The 26,823-nt window shown below is 39.5% G+C and overlaps 1 protein-coding gene across 4 annotated transcripts in view; it reads left to right on the forward strand.

Moving 5' to 3' along the window:
• USP28 (ubiquitin specific peptidase 28) overlaps window positions 1-26,823 on the forward strand; it is a 229,213-nt gene that overhangs the window by 146,295 nt on the left and 56,095 nt on the right. For 2 of the 4 annotated variants that reach the window (XM_053690114.1, XM_053690117.1), the window contains exons 18-19: window positions 5,064-5,219; window positions 6,075-6,170. The exons of 1 other annotated variant lie outside the window; for it this stretch is intronic. In XM_053690114.1, the coding sequence (XP_053546089.1) occupies window positions 5,064-5,219; window positions 6,075-6,170 (252 nt within the window). The remainder of the gene's footprint in view (window positions 1-5,063; window positions 5,220-6,074; window positions 6,171-26,823) is intronic. One more of the 4 variants, XM_053690115.1, reaches the window with a different exon arrangement.

Genomic DNA, 26,823 nt, shown 5'->3' on the forward strand with positions numbered 1-26,823 from the left:
TCTACTGTATGTCTTGTGCTATTTTAGCTAGAAGAGCTTTATGGCAAAAATCATGGAATGCTGACATGGTATCTAAATCTAGGTTACTATTTCTATAATTTCAGGGTAATAATTTGTGTGGTTCCCAGTTGGATTCTATTATTTTCACTATTACTGGTGAGAAGGGAGTTTTTTGCTTCAAGATAAAGTCTAAAGGCAAATCTAAATCTTCTAATTGGTTTCATTCCTTTCGTCAGAATAGAGGACAGAAAACCATTCCTTCCCCTAAAGACTCTGGCTCCAATTGGAAGCCATCCTCGAGTTGGAATAAATCCAAGCCTTACAAGAAACCAAAGCCAGCCCCCAAGACTGCTTGAAGGTGCGGTCCTCGATCCAGTTCTGCTGGAGGGGGGCAGATTGACATTATTTCAAGATGTTTGGGCAGGTTCCATTCAGAATCATTGGATTCAGAATATTGTCTCCCAGGGGTATCGAATAGGTTTCAGAATAAGACCTCCTGTGAGAAGATTTTTTCTCTCTCACATTCCAACAAATCCTGTGAAAGCTCAGGGTCTGGGTTTTTATTCAAATCCATTTATTGTCCCGAAGAAGGAAAATTCTTTTAGACCAGTTCTGGATCTGAAGTTTTTGAATCATTTTTGTAAGTCCCAACTTTCAAGATGGTGACTGTAAGGACTATTCTGCCTTTTGTTCAGCAAGGTCATTACATGTCCTTAATAGACTTCAAGGATGTGTATCTTCATATTTCGATTCATCCAGACCACTATCGGTTTCTGAGATTCTCTTTTCTAGATGAGCATTATCAGTTTGTTGCTCTTTCATTTGGCCTAGCAACACCTCCACAAATCTTTTTGAAGGTTCTCAGTGCCCTTCTATCTGTAATCAGGGTATTGCAGTGTTTCCTTATTTGGACGATATCTTGGTACTGGCTTAATGTTCTTATTTAGCAGAATCCCACATGAATCAACTAGTGTTGTTTCTTCAAAGACATGGTTGGAGGATCAATTTACCAAATAGTTCCTTGATTCCTCAGACAAGGGTCACCTTTTTAGGTTTCCAGATAGATTCAGTGTCCATGACTCTGTTTTTAACAGACAAGAGATGAATGAAATTGGTTTCAGCTTATCGAAACCTTCAGTCTTGATCATTCCCTTCAGTGGCTATGTGCATGGAAGTTTTAGGTCTCATGACTGCAGCATCGGGCGTAAACCCCTTTGCTCATTTTCATATGAGACCTCTGCAGCTTTGCATGCTGAATCAATGGTGCAGGGATTATACTCGGATATCACAGTTGATATTCTTAAATTCCAACATTCAACTCTCTCTCTCTCTGTCCTGGTGGTTAGTCCATCAGGTTATTCAAGGGGTCTCTTTTGTTTGTCCTGCTTGGACTGTGATTCAGCAGATGCAAGTCTCACAGGTTGGGGAGCTGTCTGGGGGTCTCTGACAGCACAAGGAGATTGGAATCCTCAAGAGGCGAGGTTATCAATCAATATTTTAGAACTCCCTGCTATTTTCAGGGCTCTTCAGCTTGGCCGCTATTAAAGAGAGAATTATTCATTTGTTTTCAGACAGACAATATCACATCTGTGGCATATGTCAATCATCAGGGGGGGAGTCGCAGTCCTTTAGCAATGAAAGAAGTATCTTGGATAATTTCTTGGGCGGAATCCATCTCCTGTCTAATTTCTGCAATATATTTCCCAGGTGTAGACAATTGGGAAGTGGATTATCTCAGTCGTCAGTCCTTACTTGCAGGGGAGTGGTCTCTCCATCCAGATGTATTTTGTCAGATTGTACAGATGTGGGGTCTCCCCAAAATAGATCTGATGGCTTCCCATCTAAACAAGAAGCTTCCCAGGTACCTTTCCACGTCCAGGGATCCTCAGGCGGAAATGGTGGATGTGTTAGCAGTTCTTTGGTTTTACCAACCTGCTTTCATTTTTCGGCCTCTAGTTCTTCTTCCAAGGGTGATCGCATGTGTTTCTGATAGCGCCAGCATGGCCTCACAGGTTTTGGTATCTTGTGCGGATGTCCCGTTGCCAACCTTGGCCACTTCCTTTAAGGCCGGACCTTTTGTCTCACGGGCCGTTTTTTCATCAGGATTACAAATCGCTAAATTTGAAGGTATGGAAATTGAATGCTTAGTACTTAGTCATAGAGGTTTCTCTGACTCAGTGATTAATATTATGCTAAAGGCTCGGAAGTCTGTTTCAAGAAAGATTTGTTATCAGGTTTGGAATACCTATATTTCATGGTGTTTTTCTCATAAATTCTCTTGGCATTCTTTTAGGATTCCTAGAATTTTACAGTTTCTTCAGGATGGTTTGGATAAAGGTTTGTCTGAAAGTACCTTGAATGGACAAATCTCTGCTCTTTCTGTTTTCTTTCATAGAAAAATTGCTAAACTTCCTGATATTCACTGTTTTGTTCAGGCTTTGGTTTGTATCAAGCTTGTTAAATCAATCTCTCCTCCTTGGAGTCTTAATTTAGTTTTGAAGGCTTTGCAGGTTCCACCTTTTGAGCCTATGCATACTTTGGATATTAAACTACTCTCTTGGAAAGTATTGTTCCTTTTGGCTATCTCTTCAGCTAGAAGAGTTTCTGAATTGTCTGCTCTCTTGCAAGTCTCCTTTTCTGATTTTTTTCATCAGGATAAGGCTGTTTTTCAGACTTCGTTTAAATTTCTTCCTAAGGTTGTGAAGTTGTTTTTATTTTATCCCTCCCTTTCTAGTGACTCTTATGTGGTCTCCCACATCTTGGGTATTTCTATCCCATACGTCACTAGCTCATGGACTCTTGCCAATTACATGAAAGAAAACATAATTTATGTAAGAACTTACCTGATAAATTCATTTCTTTCATATTAGCAAGAGTCCATGAGGCCCACCCTTTTTGTGGTGGTTATGATTTTTGTTTAAAAAGCACAATTTTATTTCCTGATCCTCTTTTTGTATGCTTTTTTACTCCTTATTTTATCACCCCACTACTTGGCTATTCGTTAAACTGATTTGTGGGTGTGGTAAGGGGTGTATTTATAGGCATTTTGAGGTTTGGGTAACTTTGCCCCTCCTGGTAGGATTGTATATCCCATAAGTCACTAGCTCATGGACTCTTGCCAATATGAAAGAAATGAATTTATCAGGTAAGTTCTTACATAAATTATGTTTTTATGTCACATGATGCTACATGCTGGGGCTGTGATGTAATATGTGCACATGAATTGGATTCTCATGTTCATAAATGCCCTCAATCATATTTCCCTGAATGCTCAGCCCCTGTATGCATTTGTACATATGAGGTGAAAGTTGTCACTCATGCCCAAAATGTGCATTTTCTTTCTACCTGTAGTGACTTGATCTGCCTGCAGCAATGTATTGCATTAGATTGTCTCAACTCTACAATTAAATACTTTGTAGGTCACGTCTTGCATTCTAGAAGTACCTTGGTGCTCCCGGTCTTATCCACCTGCTGGCACAAGGGTTGCTCTTTAGCGTTTAAACACTTTTACTGCTTTTTCTGTGGATTGTGCACTCAAATTTAAATGTTTTGTTTTCTTACACAATGCAAAACATTAAAAATATTTATCCTACTGTTTCTATTGAGGTCTAATGTAAGATGTCACTTTTTAATATCAAGTATATTCATTCCCACCTATCCAACCCAAATTAGTGTTTTGTTTTTTATTTAAAGATCCTGAGTAAAGTCAGCAAATTACTTTGATCATGATGTGTGCAGAAAACTATAATTCAAAGACATTTCTTTCAAATGTGCTTTGTCTATAGCTGGTGCTACAGGGATGTGTTAATTCACAATTTACATACGACAGTAATGTCACAGCTGTAAGGTAATCATCATTGCTAGAACATTTTCATTTTGAGGAGGGCCCTCCACTGTTTCATGTAATGTCTTGTGCCTTTTATTGGGGGCTGGTGTTGGAAGGCAATAGAGACCCCCTCCCCCAGTTATAGCCTCTGGGCTTTTTTTATCTCCAAAAAATATTCACCTTATTTCAGTACTGAAGGAGAGCTCAGAGACCCCGCACCAGCAATTATTACACTCTATATATTGAGAGATATGTTCTCAAATGATATCTGTGCTAAGGGTGTTGTGCTACTTCTAAGTGACAGGGGATTCTTTGTGAATTTCATCTTCCGACAGTCACCAAAGAGAAGGGGCTGAAACTGGTCACTGAGGGGGGTGTCCTCTTTCCAGTTATTTCAGACACCTGCAACCTTGCTGTTGGGGAAAAAAAGATGCAATCATCACTTAAACCCTTTCTACAATACAATAGACTATATGTTGTCGAATGACGACTGCGGTACCTGTTTTTATGGCCTTCGCCTGCATTGTTAAGATCACAGCTTGGGGACCACTACTTAGGCGGAAACTTAGCACCTTTGCATGAAAGCATACTGTGGTAGGTTCAGGAGTTTTCACGTGTCTTCAGATATATAGATATATATATAAAATCTCTCTCTCTTTATCTATATATATATATATATATATATATATATATATATATATATAAAATCTCTATCTAAATATATGTAACATTGTTACAAACACTGCTGCCAACCTCTCTACCTTTTGACAAATTTAAAAAAAAAAAAACAGAATCAACAACTGATGTGTGTTAGCCAAACTATATTGCAATAAACAAAGACAACTTTTGAGAGTTCACAGTCCTCGTTATTAGTACTTTCAAATTATAAATTGTAAAATGATATAGAAAGGAAGGTGAGTTAACAGATGGTAACTATAGAAACTTGTAGCTTAAATAAATGCATTGTTTAAACTGCAAAAAGTAATCACCTTAAATTCATTTTACGGAATCAAACATTTTCTCAACAACACAACATCCAGGTACAGTGTTTTTAATAAATTCTGTTGCTTCCTTGTCCTGTTCTTTCGGTGTCACTGCTCTTGGGGTGATCTGACATAATCCAGTGTTCCCACGTCCTAGCACTGTTGTCGAACATTTTGTAAAACTGCTTATATGTTACCGTTTTCTCTCTGGTCTGTCATTTTCATCCTGTCATTTTCCTTATCTCCTGCAACAGCCGACAAAACCTGAGCCGGAGGAGAAAGGTCAACCAGCACCCAACCTCCCGGCTCAGGCTGGGGAAGATCAGACAGACACTCAGCTTTCTGAAGTGGATATCCCCAGTGTGGGGAAGATACTCGTTAGATCTGATGCTGATGGTTATAATGAGGAGGTACAGACGTTCGCACTATTTGTGTTGTCTAATAGTGAATTAAACAGAGCTTTAACTAATCCCTGGGTGACCACTAAAAATAAAAATGACCGTTTGTCTGTGGAAAAATGTAACGGTGGCTTTCATTACACAGATGTAAATGATCTCTGAGACACTGTGACATGGCAAACCAATCACTGAAATAAAAAGGTCACTGACTAACGTGTCTGATTCTAATGGGACTTACATACAATCTTCGTGTTCCTTGGTTGCAAAAGATTTCACAACCGGTGTACTAAAACGGAAGACAAAATGTCCATTATAATGTGTGATAATCTATGATGAAAAACACCATGGAACATTTCTACAACAGTTAGAAACCCAAATACATTAAAATGTGTTTGCCTCAATGTAGTTCCTATTGTTAATATTTTAGGAAATCAAATCAATCCCCTCTTCATCTCTCACCCCCAAACATGCAAATTGCTCCCTATACAGGAATAAGCTGTATGCGTTTACTCACTGCACAGAATGCTCCTGCGACATCTTGTGATATTGTGAGCGCTCCTGAGCACTGTGCACGTGTGCCAATTGAATTTGCATACATGCAGCTTGTGTTGACATTTGTGGAGAAGGGGTTAATTTGTTTTACTAATTAAATAATTAACAGTTTAAATAGGGAAGGGCAAATTACTGTATTTTCAGTGCTAACCCGGGATTTTAAAGTGTAATGTTCTTTTAGCCGCTTATTTTTAACGTAACTGTCTCTCTTTGCCATTTTCTTATTCTCTGAAACCCGTTTTGTTCTGACTTCTCTATTGCTATATTTATCTTCTCACGTTTTTTTTCTTTGCATTCTGTTTTGTGTGCTGCTAGGTGATGCTCTGCCCTGCTATGCAAGGCGTTATCCTGGCTATACTGAAAGCCCGTCAGATCTTTGATCGGGACGGGCCAGAAGCAGCGCTTATTAAGGTATCGCACGGTTACTCACACACTAACATCCAAGTAATTACTTTGCAGTGTTTACTAATGTGTGTGCTGTGTTTTTAACCAAATCCCCCCCCCCCCCCCTTTTTATTTTACTTGGATTCACAAATGCACCAAATGATCTGGTTATATTTTAGAAATATGTATATGGTGGAGCAGGATATAAAGATATGGGTGTTGTTAAAGTAAATCAGTAGTTATTCCAGCACTGCATAAGTCTATGCAAGGCACAGATATTGTAACATCAACAATTTTCTTTTTTCTGAAACTCTTAAACGTTTTTTTAATCTAAAAAACATTTCTAGAAGCTGCCGACCGTCCCCTCTTTTAAACGTTTTTTTTTTTCTTTTATAAATCTTGAGTGATGAAGCAACTGATCAGCTCCTGCAGGTCTGCATCTCTGTAGATGGAAGAACTGACTCTTGTGAGGCAGAGGAGCTCGCTTGCATTACAGTCAATAGAGCAAGCTGTGTGGCATCTCATTGGCTGTAACAGCAGGTTCATCACTCAAATAAAAAACAACCTTTTAAAGAGGGACAGCTGGCAGGTTCTAAAAATGTAAGTCAAGGTTTATCTATTGTGTATTCAAATTTTCTATCCTGTTTAACCTTTTAAAGCCGTTATGCCGTTCTTTTACGTCATAATTAGACTGGGCTTTAAAGCCGTTATGACGGAATAGAACGTCATAGCTAACGGCTGTCCTGAAGCCTTCTGTGCTGTCAGGATTTGATCACGGTCTGGGGGGTGTTCCTAGGGTTGTAGGGACGCCCCCCAGATGCGATCCAATAATTGAAATCTTGCAATCGTGTGCACGATCACGTGGTTTCAATTTGTCTACATCGGAACAGTTGTTCCGATGTAGGCACTTTAGCCCTGACACGAAAGGGTTAAGGAAATAAAAAACCTTTACAGCATAGATTTATATTATATGTGGCTCTTGATTTGCTTGGTGGTTTTCTGTTGCTTTTCTTTAATGGTTTATAATATTTGCGAAATTTACAATTAAATACAACATAAAGCTAACTAGGTAGAACATATATTGCTGATTCTATAGAGGTTAAGATATCTACTCTATAAAGAGCTATGTTCGTTCTGCTTTTGTTGGACAAGCTAGTGTAAAGCCCCTTGCTGTATTATATTAGGGACTGGACACTGCTTAAACAAGTAATAATGTTGGTAAACTCTTTATCTCAGTCACTGGAGGAGAAATGGATTCATAGGCTGGCAACTGTGTGGGCTTCGTGCCACTGTTCAGTGATTACATTTGCTTGGAATGTTTAGCTGTTCTTATTCTGTGAAAAGCACTGTCAGCGCCACTATTGTTCATCTGCAAAAACATGCAAATTTGTTTTGGAGCTTGCGGAACATCTATTTTTGTCACCACATGCATATGCAGAGAGCCGCTTTGGATCCAACGAGATAATTTTAGGCTACACCATACAAAATCATCCCAGGCTTGACGTAAATTGTTTTTTAGTATTAGAAAGCAGATGATGTCTCTCTCTTTCTTTTTCTTATTCTAAAGAGCTTTCACTTTGCAGTTCAAAATAAGTTTTCAAATAGATCTTTTCATTCCCTGGCCTTGTAATTAAGTAGCAGAATCTATACAGAGCTGCTAAAGGCAGTTTGCTGAAACAAATACAGAATGTGTGTTGTGTATATGACTGCGTGTTGTGCACAGATTCACTGGTCTGTTACTGATCTCCCATACAACAATATCAGCGTCTCTGTATTAACTAGTGCGTGTTTAAGGCCTCATGTATGTAAAAAAGGGGGGAGTGTATAAGGTCACCTGCTAATGTCAAGGTGAATCCTGCGCCAATACATTTACATATATGATGCATTTTATTTCAGCACCATTGTGCACACAGACCTTCTGGTTGTCTCTGCAACTTACAAACATCTCTAATTAGAAAGGAGGGGAGCTAAATTAAACCTCACTCTGTTAACCCTTCAGTAGACATACATAGGATGCTGATTAACCAATAATGACTACAACAAGCGCTACACACAAACCCCAGTCTTAATACTCTGATGCAGAGGGCAAAATTACGCTAAATTTTATTAGTAAGACAAAATGATTTCCCGCTTACTGGTAACTATTTTTTCTTGTTTGTAAAATGGTGTCCTTGCAACAGCCGTAAAAGGGATATAAAGGTGCAATAGGAAAATCCTTTGTTGGCGCACACTTCTGGTGAGCCAATGACAAGAGGCATGTGTGAAGCCACCAATCGGCAGCTAGCGTCCCAGTATTGCATTGCTGCCACTGTTGAACCTGCCTGGATATGCATTTTAACAAAGAGAACAAGAAGTAGTACTGATGACTGTGTTCGTCTGTTGACGAGAAGGTGAAGATTATTAATTATTAGTTTAAGAGTTTAAAGGGACATTTTTAAATACACAGCAGTGCTTTTTTATTATCCATTGTGAAGCATGTTTGCCGTAGACTTTGGTTTGCAAACATTTAGATACAGTAATTAAAAAAAAAAAAAAAAAATATATATATATATATATATATAATATAATATAATATATATATATATATATAAAATGGAAAAGGCATTACTTAGAGAGTACAAACTTTGGTGGGACAAACGCTCTCTAGAGAACTATGCCTCCCTACAAATGATTCCTAGAGGTTTACGGCTGAGAAAGTTCCCCACATTCCTGGTTACAGATGAAAAATTTCTTTCAGCGTGGAATGAGATACTATCTGAGTGCTCATTGAGACTGATGTCACTCATTATACGGTACAAAGAGGAAAGGTTAACTGAGGCCAGAGTAAACATAGAGAATCTACAAAAGGAGCTTAATATGTTTGTAGAACATCCTGACTACCCAAAATTGGATGGTGTACTACAGGAAACGGTGGATAGAGCCAAAAAAGAACTGGATGTGACAAAATTCAGAAAATATACCAGAGATTCAGAAGACTACAAGACCAATAGAGTATATAACTGGCAGTCTAAGAGAGGTAATAGACAAAGGAGACAGACGCCAACAATATGACAACAAAGCTGATGAAAAGACGAAGCATCAGAAAAAAGTTGTTTTCGGATCCAGATCCAGAATCTAATGAAGAAGATGAACTCTGACTTTGTGTCCTTTATGTCAGGAGAACAATCGTCAGAGGACGACACAAGAACTGAAACAATGATTGTTGCTACTATACCACAGTCTATACCTCTAGCTAGTACCAGTGACAGTAGTACAGTACAGATGCCAGTGGTAGAGTATACAGAGCCAGTAGTCAGACAGAAAGTGGTAACGCAGATAAAAGTACAGAAGGGCAATAAGTACAAACAGACCCAGTTCGAATCACATAACATCATAAATGTATAAGGCAATCAGGATTTTCATTTGGTACAACACCAAAAAAGAGGAGGCGGCAGAGGAAGAAATTCAGAAAGAGGAGGGATAATGATACAACCATCCACAAAACATCAGAGCTTTCAGAGAGATCAGTATTCCCTAAGGATGGGACGGAACAAATACAGGAAACAAATGTCATAAATCTATCTAAGATACCATTAACGGCTGCAGAAATATCAGTGTTAAGCTTAGGCCTAAATTTTGTGTCAACAACACGGTTTGATATTTTTGAAACCATAATGGATCTGAATAGATTCATTAGAGGCCTAACTATCAAAAAGTTTTACAAACATAATCCAACACCCCTACAAGAAATGGTTATTTCAAAAGATACAAGTTCCCAATATGACTATTTTAATTTTACAGAGGCTAAAGATTTTCTGTCTCTGCACTCACTTGAGATGGAGAGTGCAGACACAGATGTAAGGAAACACTCACATAATGGATATAAGCAAAAGTCTATATTTGTTTTTGTTGTGTTGTGGTTTTTTTTTTTTTTAAATGGTTTTTATTTGAGGTTCAATACAGGGCATACATAAAATATGAATCAGCAAATTATGTAAATAGCACAATATGTGTATGGAATAAAACATGCTCAAACAGGAAATGAGTATTTCCAGAGGATAAATTCCAAAAACTTAATACACAAGCGGTATGCCAGTTAATACACATACTTCCAAGATGACACAAGAGGCCACTTTTGGACCTCACAGGTCTTGCACAAAATCACAGGAGGTTAATTTGACCAAAGGAGACCACTCTTGGGTCTCAGATGACAAACCTCGTTTTTATTTATATAGTGAACAAGATTTCAATAAAGGCATATCTGCATACAAATAATAGACTGCACGCATGTTATAAAAACCTAGGATAATGTTACAAACATATATAATCATAATTGGGGAGAATAACACAGATATATAATATAGAGATACCTCTCTAACAAATTATAGCTCTACTATAGCACTGTGGGGGTCACATGTGGACTTCATTAATAAAGAGGAGAATGAGAATCCATGTTTATACAAGTAGTAGGAGGACATTAATATATCTCAAATAGCAACCACGTTTTAAATTAACTTGTGTCAATATAAATGAATATCCTATTGTACCAACCACTGTGGGCAAGGGAGAATAAATATGCATTCTTCTATAAGAAGGATCTGCAGCTTGTCACTAAAGCTAGATAACTGGCCTATCCTTCCTAAAAATTATATATCCTCTATTTCAATCTGGTATGACTTGGCGGTTAGTCAACATGGAGATTCTAATCTACATCAGATAACACAAAAGTGGAACCTCTTGTCTCCAGATTTAGATATTGAGGTGGATCAGGTGGAAAAATCTATAGCGATAATAGCGCAGACCACTCTATCTGCAGGATGGAGAGAGTCACACATTAAATTACTCTATAGGTCTTAGTATACCCCATTAAAGGGATTTAAATGGCATAATTTTAAATTTAATATATGTCCTAAATGTGCATACCCGGCAGCGGATATAATCCATATGATATGGTCATGTCCCCGGATAAAGCAGTTATGGCGGAAAATAGAATTTTGGCTCATTAATGTATTAAAGATACCCGCTTTCTCTCTCTCTCTCTCTCTCTCTCTCGCAGAGGTTGTCTTTCTTATAGAATCCCCTTCATCTCCTGAGAACAAAAAAGCTGGGATTATGGCAATTCTGGCAGCAAGAAATCTAATTTTTAAGAAATGGTGAGACCCCTCGGTTCCCAGTATCCTAGAAATTAAAAACTATATGAAAAAACAATGCATCATTGAACAGATGGACACGACCTTAACCTCCGAAAGAGCAGTAGCTCTTCTTTTTAAAAAATGGGCCACATTTATTAAGATCTTTCCTTCAGAGGAAATAGACCAACTAATATATCCTTTTAGACATTCCGAAATAGTATTAGATCGCTGGTAATATTCATTCTTCCCTACCCCCCCCCCTTTCTTCCCTCTTTTTTTTTTTTTTTTTTTTTCTTCTTTTTTTTTTTTCTTTTCTCTCTTCCTCCTCTCTCCCTATTCCTTAGTCGTTATTGGTTATAATGCTTAGTCAATAGTTAGCCGAGCGAAAAAAACTGTATAAGAAACTGTATAAGAAGTCAAAGATATAATGGAAAACATGAGGCTTTATTATGTCTATATGTTAATATTAAGCTGAATATGAAGCAAATAGATATTTTTTTCTTTTTTTTAATTATCCTGGTTGTTCTTTTTCCTTAAATTGTATTCATGCAATGTATGCCTCAATAAAAGAAAATTAAAAAAAAAAAATATGCATTCTTCTATAAGAGGGATCTGCAGCTGTTCACTAAAGGAACCAATATGAGAAGTGATGAATAAAACAAACACACTGTGAGATTTGGCAAATTTATATGACCTTTTGTAGATGAAATCTGGGAGTACTGGGGATCCAGAATGATTACAGCTAAATTCTAATATAACCTTGATTCCAGGTGCCTATAAATAAACATAGATAGATAGGTACTAACTGTAGGGCAACTAAGCTGAATATATCAAAGCCAGTATGTGATATAAGCTTATAAAAGATAGTTATGTAGTACTAAAGTCTAATGGGTGGTTGTCTTGTCATATAGGGAAGTGTGGTCATGGTATAGTAAAGGATGTGGGCTAACAACTATATCACTTGTTTAGAGGGTTAAACAAGGCATTTTATGCAGTATCTGCTGCCAAATATTTTAACCCTATGAAATTATTCACGTAAACCGAGAGGTTTAAAATGTACTAATGTTATAAACAGGGAAACACAGATTATATGGACACTGCAAAACTGCTAAAAATAAATCAAAACATATGTGAGTAGGTAGCAGTCTAAGTTAGGTTAACATTATCTAAATGCCTAGGAGGGTTAGGGTTAATAACTTTCTCCTCCAGCCTGTATCTGATCTCCAGGTGTTCCATATCTGCCGATATAGTAAACCGCCCAATGTTAATATCACACTCGTCCGTTTAGCCGATTCCATCTTTTTCACGCTGCAGATAGGTAGAGCCATAGCAGGACCGGACAGAATACATTAGCGGTTGTCGGTAAACTACCCCATTGACTGCCATAGATAGCGGTTGTGGAGTTGCATATAGGAACTCACTCAGAGGCAGTCCTGAAATGCCCCCTGGATCAAAAGGGTGGTAGAGAACATCAACCGGTCGACCCAGCACAGATGATCCAATATTCAGCTCTAGTCTGGTCAAAGCGGGTTTGCAGAGTGAGACTGTGAAAAGTTCCGCTCTTTTGTAGTAGCTATCAGCACTGACCATGTTGCCAACAGCTATGCCCAGCCACAAACGGGGTATGTGACTTAGTGTCAGAGCTCCAGATCGCTGTGCCTAAACTATAGGCAGCTTACTTTGAATTGCACGGGCGACCTCCTGGGAGACTGCCTCTCCTCCAATATTTGCTTTCCCAGCTGATTCAGGTCTAGGATTTTCCCGGCCACACGACTCCATATTGTAACCTGGATTCTCCCGGATTAAAGCGGAGGGGAGTGTAGATTCTCCATCTGTGGAGAGTGTCGTGCCCAACGGGCTGCAAAGGTGGGGGTCGTTGCGCTGTCCGGCACTGTCTGATTAGTTGGTTGGACGCAGGTATGTGACCCCGTCTGTGGCCCTAAAGCACCATGCAGCTTGAGGAGTTTACAAAGCTCTTCCTCCAGACTCTGAAAGTGGTTTTGCAGCAGGTGGGTTACTGTATACTCCCATTTGTCCAGCGCCTCCATTGTCAAGATGTACGTAGCAGTATCTCGTTAGCAACACAGTTACCGCTGTCTTCAAGGGTAGTAATTAAGTACTTATGTTCTAAGAAGCGGATAACTTTTTAGTTGATTAGATAAGGTAGGGGCAACAACTGTGTGTTGCTAGTAACCCGCAATCCGGGGGGGGGGGGGGTAAATGTGCAGCAGCCATGAATGCATAGTTATACAGAGTCACCAAGTAGGCCTGCTTGCCATGTGTTCGGTCTCCATGCGGCCTAGCTGAGGAACATAGGAATATCCTCTTATGTAGTATTATCTCACCAACTCCTCTAGGGTAACTCCAAGCACTTAAGCAAAGATGTCCAGCACAATAAATGCGTTTTTTAAAGTAAAATATCTAGTTAAATCCAAGTAAGATTCAGGAGCTCCTCTCATACACGTCCTTCCACAACAGCTGCAGGCTCCGCCCCCGCCCAAGTCTATATTTTATCTAACACAGATCAGGGGTCATGCTTTAGAAGCCTTTCAAAAAAGGGTAGAGGAGGATTTAAAGGTTTTAAGTTAAAAAAATACCAGACCAATGAATAATCTGTCACAGGAACAGAAACCGGCCTTAAGCAAGCTACAACAGAAAGAGGATATAACAATCGAGCAGTCTGATAAAGATCACTCCATTGTAGTATTAAATAGAGCCTATTACATATCAGAAGCTGAGAGGCAGCTGAATGATCCTTTGGTGTATACTAAACTTTCTGGCGATCCAACAACTACATATGGAGCCCAATTAAATGATCTGCTAGATGATGGCAGGTATGTACGTATGGGTATCTTTGATGATAATACATTTAAATATCTATATGTGGAAAAACTTTCACCACCTGCCGAAGGTACACAAAACATTGACACAAATAAAAGGTTGTCCAATAGTCTCAGGGATTGGGTCCCTATTTGAGAACTTGTCGAATTGGTTAGAGTCTTTACTACAACCAATAGTATATAAATTACCTTCATTTCTCAGGGACACCAAACACCTGTTAAGAACACTGGAAGATATAAATTGGGGCCACAATATATGGGATGGTTAACTGTGGATGTGGTAGGACTCTATTCTGCAATCGCCCATGACAAGGGTATAGCATCAGTGAAATTTGTTATGTAGATTGACCAACTATTCCACTGAATTGATTGAATACATTTTGAGGGCCCTGGAATTTTTGTTGACCCACAATTACTTCGAGTTTGGGGGTACGTTCTATTTACAACAACGAAGAATAGCCATTATTTGGCAAGGGTCAGAGGAGAGCAGTATAAATTTTGTTGATTTTCTAAATGGTAATTCAGTGGGTTTAGAATTTACTTCATCCTTTAATAAGGAAAAAATACCATACCTAGATGTAATACTGATAGGTAACCCTGTAACTAGGAAAATAGAGATCACACTCTACAAGCCAATTACGAGAAATGCACTCTTACATGCAGGAAGCTGTCATCCCAAACATACAAGCTATGGCATAGCCAAGAGCCAGTTCCTATGTTTGAGAAGGAATTGTTCTAGTGATGACAGCTTCCTGCATGAGAGTGAGATGCTGAGGTCAAGATTTCTTGATAGAGGATATGACCCAGGAACCATCCAAAAAGCACTCAATGGAGTAAAATTTACAATTGAGATCTACTTTATTGGATGATATACCCAAAAGGGAGGAATGTAAAGATAAACCTACCTTTGTAACCACCTACAGTTCTCAATATTATTCGATCTGTAACATAATAAGGAAAAATCTTCCAATTTTGTTAGCAGATGACAACCTTAAAGATGAAGTCAAGAATGGCTGTTATTGTGTACCCCGTAGAAATGTTACATTTTGGTAATATGATTTCATCCTCAATGTTTAAGAATCCGGCCCCAAAAAGTAGCTGGCTAACTACAAAGGATCACTTTAGATGTGGCAGAAGCACCTGTAAGGCATGTGGTTTGTGACGGTTGGAAAAATATTCCAGTCACGAATGACACAGAAGGTATTCTCTCATTACCAGTGTACTAACTGCAAATCAAATTATGGGATTTATGTGATCACATGCTCGCTATGTAAAAAACAATATGTTGGTTGTACCTCTAGGGAGGTGTAGAGAACGGGTTCGGGCACATCTAAATGACATAGAGCATGGTAGCCATGCCACAGGAGCCTCCAAACATTTTGTTGATGTACATGGCCAAGATATGAGTACATTCTCATGGATGGTTATAGATCAGATACGCAAACGTCCCAGAGGTGGTGATAGGTTGCGCCAACTTCGAAAAAAGGAGGCCTATTGGATTTATGTTTTGGAAACTAGACAACCCTTAGGCATGAATATAGAGACAGATATAATTAACTTCTGGTAAAATGTATTAAGATAGCTAACAGCCAGTGCTTTGTATATTATAAACATTATATATATTGATAGTTGCTGGTGGATCATAGTGTCAGCCTTGCAACATAGTAAGAGTTTTTGTTGCTAATAATTTTTTTTAGTGACAAAGCTAATGACACCATTATTATGTATCAATATATGAGTTCAGATTAAACCTAACAGATTATATCTAGGGATACTAGTTTAAGCACTATGGCTGTGATAATCTTATATATACCAGTTTAGCAGTATTTTTAATCCAGCATAAGGATATGTGTGTGTATGTATGTATGTATGTATGTGTGTGTGTGTATGTATGTATATATATGTATATATATATATATATATATATATATATATATATATGTGTGTGTGTATATATATATATATATATATATATATATATATATATATATATATATATATATACACAAACAATAATTCTTTACTTCTACATTTATTTTGTATATATTTTTGGTATTTTAGATGCTAACTGAATAAAAAAAGATGGGATAATATTTACATCATGAGTTTACCCATTGGTTGTTTTTTAAATTAAATTCATATATACTGTGTGTGTGTATGTATGTGTGTATATGTGTATATGTGTATATATATATATATATATATATATATATATATATATATATATATATATATATATATATATATATATATATATATATATATATATAAACAATCTTTCTCTTTAAAACCATTTTTCCGTAGCATCTGAAATACACATATAAATAAATATATATTTACCTTAATGCTTGTTAAGGAGGGGATCATGTAGTAATTAGTGTCACAATACAATGCATTACCTGTCACCTGTTTTTTGTATATCTTTGTATATTTGATTGGCTACTTGTGAGACTACAGGACCAATAGAATGCAATGAATAGGTATTTAAAGTTAGGGTAGTAATGGATCAATATGGTCTATGATTAAGGCAGGAAGCTGAAACACGTAAGACAGATGATCCGCCTGTAGTCTTACCTTTCTATTTGCTGTTAGTAGTGCTGCTAGCCTATAAGATGTTGCAATGATGATGGTTTTTATACGGTCACTGATTTTCAATAAATACACTTGGATTTTGAGCCGCTTTTGCATCTTTAACATAGGCTCTAACAAGTGAAGAGCCGGCCCCAGAAATCCTGTCGGGTTTTTGTAAAGCTCATCAGTAACAGCAGGTGAAACCCTTCCCCCCCAAGGACATAGGCTCAAGATCTATTCTTCAAGGTTCTTACAAGGGAAACAAATAAGAAGCGGAGGAAATAAGGTGCTGCCTTTTCTTATTTCTGCTCACGGACTTTCTTTTTTTTTTTTTTTTTTTGCTTTTTTCTTGTTTGGGGAAAAGAGCGTTGTGCAAAAGGTTAAGGGACCTCTGCCTCTAAGAAAAATCTTTAAAGCACCAAAGTAGAAACCAGGTGATTAACATCTTTGGGAGGGTGTGAGTTCAAACAGTGGTCAAAGGACTAAAGGGCCTGTGAGGCTACCTCAGCATAAAGTTCAGGATAAAATCTAAATTTTGGGGTCTGAACTATGTAAAAGGTTGCCTGTAGATTGGTTGGAAAGCTACAATCAGCCCTGGGGATTAGTCGGCTGACAGACGATTAGGCTCAACAATCTAGGGCCCTTTTTATTCCAAAGCACTAATAAAGGAAAGGTGTGGCTGCCTGCTTCGAGTTAGTGGGGGTTGGGTCCTTTTGGCCATATTACAAACAGAAAACACTTTCTAAGGAGAGGAACTGTGAATAAACCCTGCTATATAAAAACGCCAGGTGAGCTTTGTGTCAGGGGCACGAATATTGGTAAACGGCAGTGCACAAGGATCAATAACAATCAAGCAGTTAAATTGAGGCCTGAGAAGCTGAGTAAACAGCAAGGAGAAGGCAATGCAAGTTCTGAATGGATAAATACTTGAAATCCCAGAAAATGTCACCAAAATATAAAGTGGGTGATAGGAAACCCTCTAAAAATATGAATGTCTCAGAATCACCAATATTGGAGGACAAAGGAGAGGAAGCAAGTGAGGCTAATACAATAGCCAATGCAGTATCAGCATTAATATTCCCCAAGATGGAGGAGATAAATGTAAAGCTTGCCTCAATAATGGAGGAATTGAAACATAAAAATGCCCGACTCTCAAAACTGGAGCAAAGAATTTCTGAATGTGAAGATGATCTAAACACCTTCAACTCTAGATATAACCTGCTGATAAAACAAAATAGTAGATTAGAGGCTAAAGTTGAAGAATTGGAGGACAGAAGTAGACCCAATAATCTAAGGATAATTGGCCTCACAGAAGATGAAAAAGCAGAAAATCTGATTCAATTTGCTGAAACAACTCTGCCCTCATTATTGAAGTTGGAAGGAGTAGGGGGCCAGATTTGTAGTGGAGAGAGCCCCCCGGGTGGGCAGAATTTCTTAGTCATCTAAGGGCAAGACCAGCTAGACCTAGAGCTGTCATGGTGAAATACTTAAGTTTCCAGAGTAAATGGGACATTTTAAGAGCTTTCAGGAAGATACAACCGCTGACCTATAAAGATGGAAGAGTTTTGCATTTTCAAGATTTTTCATTTGAGACGGCGAGCAAAAGGAGACTCCCCCCCAATCTGCACACAATTGGTGAAAGAGGGGATAACTTTTTCATTACTTTACCCAGCCAAGCTAAAAATGAAAGATGGGAAGGACTTGTTTTTGTAACCCCTGAATTGGCACAACAATTTTTGGATAAAGACTCAGTAGACGTTTAATTCCTTAGGGTGTCTCCATTTTTTTTGGGGGGGGGGGGGGGGGGGCTTTTTTTTTTTTTTGCCTAAAAACAAAAAGCACATCAGCACAGTAGAAAATCTGTAAGATACCCAAAGAAGCAGGTTGTTAAAAATAAAGATACCATGAAAATGATTCTTAATGCTTGCTTAAAGAGCAAGGGTTCATTCACATATTTATGATTTAATATTGAGGGAGATGCTGCTGCCTGTGCATAGCTTTACAAAAGCAAATGTTGTGTTGATTGTAGACTATTTAAGTATTTAAGATTTCTCTTGTTAAGTGTATCCAGTCCACGGATAATCCATTACTTGTTGGATATTCTCCTTCCCAACAGGAAGTTGCAAGAGGATCACCCACAGCAGAGCTGCTATATAGCTCCTCCCCTCACTGCCATACCCAGTCATTCTCTTGCAACTCTCAACAAAGATGGACGTAGTAAGAGGAGAGTGGTGTATTATAGTTAGTTTTTTAACTTCAATCAAAAGTGTATTTTTAAATGGTACCGGAGTGTACTGTTTCATCTCAGGCAGCATTAGAAGAAGAATCTGCCTGTGATTTCTATGATCTTAGCAGAAGTAACTAAGATCCACTGCCGTTCTCACATATTCTGAGGAGTGAGGTAACTTCAGAGGGGGAATGGCGTGCAGGTTTTCCTGCAATAAGGTATGGGCAGTTAATATATTTCTAGGGATGGAATTTGCTAGAAAAATGCTGCTGATACCGGATTAATGTAAGTTAAGCCTTAAATGCAGTGATAGCGACTGGTATCAGGCTTATTAATAGAGATCAATATATGAAATTGACCTTCTCACTTTTAAGATCGGCTAATTCAAATAAACAGTCTTTTTTGTTCCAATATAAATTCACGGTCCACTTTTTGTATTTATATATATTGAATTCCACAGAATAGCCACAGGAAAGTAAAACACAAATTTGTAAGGAAAGTCGGGTCAGTCTCGGTCATATAATATATATATACACACTTGTATTTTTTTTGTGTGATTGACCGGTTCCAGTCCACGGAGAGAGCAGTTTGCGGGGTAAAGGAAATAATGTCTGCTTCATATATCAAAAAAGGAACTTTGCCTGTAATGCATAAACTTTTCTACTCACTGCTGCCCCTCTCCTGGTAGATGAAGGAATGGGGAAGTTGGTTTATTTAACCAAACAACAGCAGAATACTTAATTGTGGAACATCCAATTGTTCCTATTTTCAATCACCTGCCAAAGGTGCACAAATCCATCACAGAAATAACTGGAAGGCCAATAGTAAGTGGCATTGGGTCAATAACTGAGAGATTGTCACAATGGCTAGACACAATTCTACAACCAATGGTATTAGAATTATACAGCTACCTGAGGGACACAAAAGATCTACTGAATCATTTGACAGGTTTTCAATGGAGGAAGGGCTATGGTTGGTTAACCATAGGCGTAAAAGCATTATACACATCAATACAACACGAAAAAGGCCTACAAGCTATTGAATTCTTTCTAAGGAGATCAGGTAAATTTAGTAGTTCCCACACAAAATTCATAGTGGAGATAACAACATTTCTCCAACATAGGTGTGTCCGGTCCACGGCGTCATCCTTACTTGTGGGATATTCTCTTCCCCAACAGGAAATGGCAAAGAGCCCAGCAAAGCTGGTCACATGATCCCTCCTAGGCTCCGCCTACCCCAGTCATTCTCTTTGCCGTTGTACAGGCAACATCTCCACGGAGATGGCTTAGAGTTTTTTAGTGTTTAACTGTAGTTTTTATTATTCAATCAAGAGTTTGTTATTTTAAAATAGTGCTGGTATGTACTATTTACTCAGAAACAGAAAAGAGATGAAGATTTCTGTTTGTATGAGGAAAATGATTTTAGCACCGTAACTAAAATCCATGGCTGTTCCACACAGGACTGTTGAGAGCAATTAACTTCAGTTGGGGGAACAGTGTGCAGTCTCTTACTGCTTGAGGTATGACACATTCTAACAAGACGATGTAATGCTGGAAGCTGTCATTTTCCCTATGGGATCCGGTAAGCCATGTTTATTAAGATAGTAAATAAGGGCTTCACAAGGGCTTATTAAGACTGTAGACTTTTTCTGGGCTAAATCGATTCATTATTAACACATATTTAGCCTTGAGGAATCATTTAATCTGGGTATTTTGATAAGATTATATCGGCAGGCACTGTTTTAGACACCTTATTCTTTAGGGACTTTCCCTAATCATTGTCAGAGCCTCATTTTCGCGCCGGTATGGCGCACTTGTTTTTGAGAACAATGGCATGCAGCTGCATGTGTGTGGAGCTCTGATACATAGAAAAGTCTTTCTGAAGGCATCATTTGGTATCGTATTCCCCTTTGGGCTTGGTTGGGTCTCAGCAAAGCAGATTCCAGGGACTGTAAAGGGGTTAAATATAAAAACGGCTCCGGTTCCGTTATTTTAAGGGTTAAAGCTTCCAAATTTGGTGTGCAATACTTTTAAGGCTTTAAGACACTGTGGTGAAATTTTGGTGAATTTTGAACAATTCCTTCATACTTTTTCGCAATTGCAGTAATAAAGTGTGTTTAGTTTAAAATTTAAAGTGACAGTAACGGTTTTATTTTAAAACGTTTTTTGTGCTTTGTTATCAAGTTTATGCCTGTTTAACATGTCTGAACTACCAGATAGATTGTGTTCTGACTGTGGGGAAACCAAGGTTCCTTCTCATTTAACTATATGTATTTTATGTCATAAAAAAATTTAGTAAAAATGATGCCCAAGATGATTCCTCAAGTGAGGGGAGTAAGCATGGTACTGCATCATCCCCTCCTTCGTCTACACCAGTCTTGCCCATACAGGAGGCCCCTAGTACATCTAGTGCGCCAATACTCCTTACTATGCAACATTTAACGGCTGTAATGGATAATTCTATCAAAAACATTTTAGCCAATATGCCCACTTATCAGCGAAAGCGCGACTGCTCTGTTTTAGAAAATTCTGTAGAGCATGAGAACGCTGATGATATGGTTTCTGAAGGGCCCCTACACCAGTCTGAGGGGGCCAGGGAGGTTTTGTCTGAGGGAGAAATTTCAGATTCAGGAAACATTTCTCAACAAGCTGAACCTGATGTGATTACTTTTAAATTTAAGTTGGAACATCTCCGCGCTCTGCTTAAGGAGGTGTTATCCAATTTGGATGATTGTGATTATCTGGTCATTCCAGAACCACTATGTAAAATGGAAAAGTTCTTAGAGGCCCCGGGGCCCCCCGAAGCTTTTCCTATATCCAAGCGGGTGGCGTACATTGTTAGTAAAGAATGGGACAGGCCCGGTATACCTTTAGTACCTCCCCCCATATTTATAAAATTGTTTTCCTATAGTCGACCCCAGAAAGGACTGATGGCAGACAGTCCCCAAGGTCGAGGGGGCGGTTTCTACTCTACACAAGCGCGCCACTATACCCATAGAAGATAGTTGTGCTTTCCAAGATCCTATGGATAAAAAATTAGAAGGTCTGCTAAAGATGTTTGTTCAGCAAGGTTCCCTTCTACAACCAATTGCATGCATTGTCCCTGTCACTGCAGCCGCGTGTTTCTAGTTTGATGAGCTAGGAAAGGCGATTATTAGTAATTCTTCTTCTTATGAGGAGATTATGGACAGAATTCGTGCTCTTAAATTGGCTAATTCTTTCACCCTAGACGCCACCTTGCAATTGGCTAGGTTAGCGGCGAAAAGATTCTGGGTTTGCTATTGTGGCGCAGAGCGCTTTGGTTAAAATCTTGGGCAGCGGATGCGTCTTCCAAGAACAAATTGCTTGACATTCCTTTCAAGGGGAAAACACTCTTTGGCCCTGACTTGAAAGAGATTATCTCTGATATCACTGGGGGCAAGGGCCACGCCCTTCCTCAGGATAGGTCTTTTCAAGACCAAAAATAAACCTAAGTTTCGTCCCTTTCGCAGAAACGGATCAGCCCCAAGGGCTACGTCCTCTAAGCAGGAAGGTAATACTTCTCAAGCCAATCCAGCCTGGAGACCTATGCAAGGCTGGAACAAAGGAAAGCAGGCCAGGAAACCTGCCACTGCTACCAAGACAGCATGAAATGCGGGCCCCCGATCCGGGACCGGATCTGGTGGGGGGCAGACTCTCTCTCTTCGCTCAGGCTGGGGCAAGAGATGTTCTGGATCCTTGGGCGCTAGAAATAGTCTCCCAAGGTTATTCTCTGGAGTTCAAGGGGCTTCCTCCAAGGGGGAGGTTCCACAGGTCTCAGTTGTCTTCAGACCACATAAGAAGACAGGCATTCTTACATTGGGTAGAAGACCTGCTAAAAATGGGAGTGATTCATCCTGTTCCATTAGGAGAACAAGGGATGGGGTTCTACTCCAATCTGTTCATAGTTCCCAAAAAAGAGGGAACGTTCAGACCAATCTTAGATCTCAAGATCTTGAACAAGTTTCTCAAGGTTCCATCGTTCAAGATGGAAACCATTCGAACACTTCTTCCTTCCATCCAGGAAGGTCAATTCATGACCAAGGTGGATTTCAAGGATGCGTATCTACATATTCCTATCCACAAGGAACATCATCGGTTCCTAAGGTTTGCATTCCTGGACAAGCATTTCCAGTTCGTGGCGTTTTCTTTCGGATTAGCCACTGCTCCTAGGATTTTCTCATAGGTACTAGGGTCCCTTCTGGCGGTGCTAAGACCAAGGGGCATTGCTGTAGTACCTTACTTGGACGACATTCTGATTCGAGCGTCGTCCCTTCCTCAAGTAAAGGCTCACACGGACATTGTCCTGGCCTTTCTCAGATCTCACGGATGGAAAGTGAACGTGGGAAAGAGTTCTCTATCTCCGTCAACGAGGGTTCCCTTCTTGGGAACTATAATAGACTCCTTAGAAATGAGGATTTTTCTGACAGAAGCCAGAAAAACAAAACTTCTAGACTCTTGTCGGATACTTCATTCCGTTCCTCTTCCTTCCATAGCGCAGTGCATGGAAGTGATAGGTTTGATGGTAGCGGCAATGGACATAGTTCCTTTTGTGCGCATTCATCTAAGACCATTACAACTGTTCATGCTCAGTCAGTGGAATGGGGACTATTCAGACTTGTCTCCGAAGATACAAGTAAATCAGAGGACCAGAGACTCATTCCGTTGGTGGCTGTCCCTGGACAACCTGTCACAAGGGATGACCTTCCGCAGACCAGAGTGGGTCATTGTCACGACCGACGCCAGTCTGATGGGCTGGGGCGCGGTCTGGGGATCCCTGAAAGCTCAGGGTCTTTGGTCTCGGGTAGAATCTCTTCTACCGATAAATATTCTGGAACTGAGAGCGATATTCAATGCTCTCAAAGCTTGGCCTCAGCTAGCGAGGGCCAAGTTCATACATCAACCATCAGGGGGGAACAAGGAGTTCCCTAGCGATGGAAGAAGTGACCAAAATCATTCTATGGGCGGAGTCTCACTCCTGCCACCTGTCTGCTATCCACATCCCAGGAGTGGAAAATTGGGAAGCGGATTTTCTGAGTCGTCAGACATTGCATCCGGGGGAGTGGGAACTCCATCCGGAAATCTTTGCCCAAGTCACTCAACCGTGGGGCATTCCAGACATGGATCTGATGGCCTCTCGTCAGAACTTCAGAGTTCCTTACTACGGGTACAGATCCAGGGATCCCAAGGCGGCTCTAGTGGATGCACTAGTAGCACCTTGGACCTTCAAACTAGCTTATGTGTTCCCGCCGTTTCCTCTCATCCCCAGGCTGGTAGCCAGGATCAATCAGGAGAGGGCGTCGGTGATTTTGATAGCTCCTGCGTGGCCACGCAGGACTTGGTATGCAGATCTGGTGAATATGTCATCGGCTCCACCATGGAAGCTACCTTTGAGACGAGACCTTCTTGTTCTAGGTCCGTTCGACCCACTCCAGCTGACTGCTTGGAGATTGAACGCTTGATCTTATCAAAGCGAGGGTTCTCAGTTTCTGTTATTAATACTCTTGTTCAGGCCTGAAAGCCTGTAACCAGAAAAATTACCACATAATTTGGTATATCTGTTGGTGTGAATCTGCAGGATTCCCTTGGGACAAGGTTAAGATTCCTAAGAGTCTATCCTTCCTTCGAGAAGGATTGGAAAAAGGATTATCTGCAAGTTCCTTGATGGGACAGATTTCTGCCTTGTCTGTGTTACTTCACAAAAAGCTGGCAGCTGTGCCAGATGTTCTAGCCTTTGTTCAGGCTCTGGTTAGAATCAAGCCTGTTTACAAAATTTTGACTCCTCCTTGGAGTCTCAACCTAGTTCTTTCAGTTCTTCAGGGGGTTCCGTTTGAACCCTTACATTCCGTTGATATTAAGTTATTATCTTGGAAAGTTTTGTTTTTGGTTGCAATTTCTTCTGCTAGAAGAGTTTCAGAATTATCTGCTCTGCAGTGTTCTTCTCCTTATCTGGTGTTCCATGCAGATAAGGTGGTTTTGCGTACTAAACCTGGTTTTCTTCCAAAAGTTGTTTCTAACAAAAACATTAACCAGGAGATAGTTGTGCCTTCTTTGTGTCCTAATCCAGTTTCAAAGAAGGAACGTTTGTTGCACAACTTGGATGTAGTTCGTGCTCTCAAATTTTACTTAGCAGCTACTAAGGATTTCAGACAAACTTTGTCTTTGTTTGTTGTTTATTCTGGTAAACGGAGAGGTCAAAAGCAACTTCTACCTCTCTCTCCTTCTGGATTAAAAGCATTATCCGATTGGCTTATGAGACTGCCGGACGGCAGCCTCCTGAAAGAATCACAGCTCACTCCACTAGGGCTGTGGCTTCCACATGGGCCTTCAAGAACGAGGCTTCTGTTGATCAGATATGTAAGGCAGCGACTTGGTCTTCACTGCACACTTTTTCTAAATTTTACAAATTTGATACTTTTGCTTCTTCTGAGGCTATTTTTGGGAGAAAGGTTTTGCAAGCCGTGGTGCCTTCCATTTAGGTGACCTGATTTGCTCCCTCCCTTCATCCGTGTCCTAAAGCTTTGGTATTGGTTCCCACAAGTAAGGATGACGCCGTGGACCGGACACACCTATGTTGGAGAAAACAGAATTTATGTTTACCTGATAAATTACTTTCTCCAACGGTGTGTCCGGTCCACGGCCCGCCCTGGTTTTTTTAATCAGGTCTGATAATTTATTTTCTTTAACTACAGTCACCACGGTAACATATGGTTTCTCCTATGCAAATATTCCTCCTTAACGTCGGTCGAATGACTGGGGTAGGCGGAGCCTAGGAGGGATCATGTGACCAGCTTTGCTGGGCTCTTTGCCATTTCCTGTTGGGGAAGAGAATATCCCACAAGTAAGGATGACGCCGTGGACCGGACACACCGTTGGAGAAAGTAATTTATCAGGTAAACATAAATTCTGTTTTTTACTGACACACAACTATTTTCTGTTTGAGGGTACATACTACCTCCAGAGGTGTGGAACAGCTATGGGGGCAAAGTTTGCCCCCACATACGCCAACCTATTCATGGGTTGGTGGGAGCTGTTCCACATTTTTGGAGGTGGTGGGGCCCAACAGCAACAGATAAAATTCTACAGAAGGTTCATAGACAACCTGATAATAATTTGGGAAGGAAGCAAAGAGTCAGCTGAGGAATTTGTGAATTAATTAAACAATAACAGTTTTGGTATTAGTTTCACACACCAATATGAAGAAAAAAGTGTGGAATATTTAGACATTAAAATTACAGGTTCAGTGAATGAAGGAATTACAATTACCATATTCACAAAGCCCATTTCGGGAAATACAGTGCTCCACGCGGATAGCTGCCATCCTAAAGGTATTTTTAAGGCCATTACCAAGGGTCAATTTACAAGGATAAGGCGAAATTGTACTGATAGAGAAGAATATAAAAAACAGGCTGAAGACCTACAGAAAAGACTCAGAGAGAGAGGATACAATAGGCAAATGGTGACAAATACAAAAACAGAGATAGAGAAAGTAGAAAGGGAAACCTTACTAAGAAATAAACAAAGAAAGAAAGATAACCCAAATTATAACAAGGGGATATTTTTTGTAACAGATTACAGCGACCAGTACCATGCTGTATGTGAAATCATAAGACAAAATTTGTCTATTGAGTGCAGATGATTGTTTGGCTAACATTGCAAAGAAGGGATGTCAATTTTCCTATAGGAAAGCGAAGACTATAGGGAATATAGTAGCACCAACCAAACTACAGGAAAATAGAGAAGTTGAGAGCTCATGGCTGACATGTGTAGGAGTATATCCTTGTAGTAATCATACTTGCACAGCATGTGAGTACCTAATCCCAGGGGACAAGTTCAAAAGTGAAGCTACTGGAAAGGAGTTTAATCATAGAAAATGTTTAAATTGCAGGGCCACAAATTGTGTATATCTCCTAA

This window comes from Bombina bombina, chromosome 8 (assembly GCF_027579735.1).
Source record: "Bombina bombina isolate aBomBom1 chromosome 8, aBomBom1.pri, whole genome shotgun sequence".
In the NCBI taxonomy this organism is placed as follows: Eukaryota; Metazoa; Chordata; class Amphibia; order Anura; family Bombinatoridae; genus Bombina; species Bombina bombina.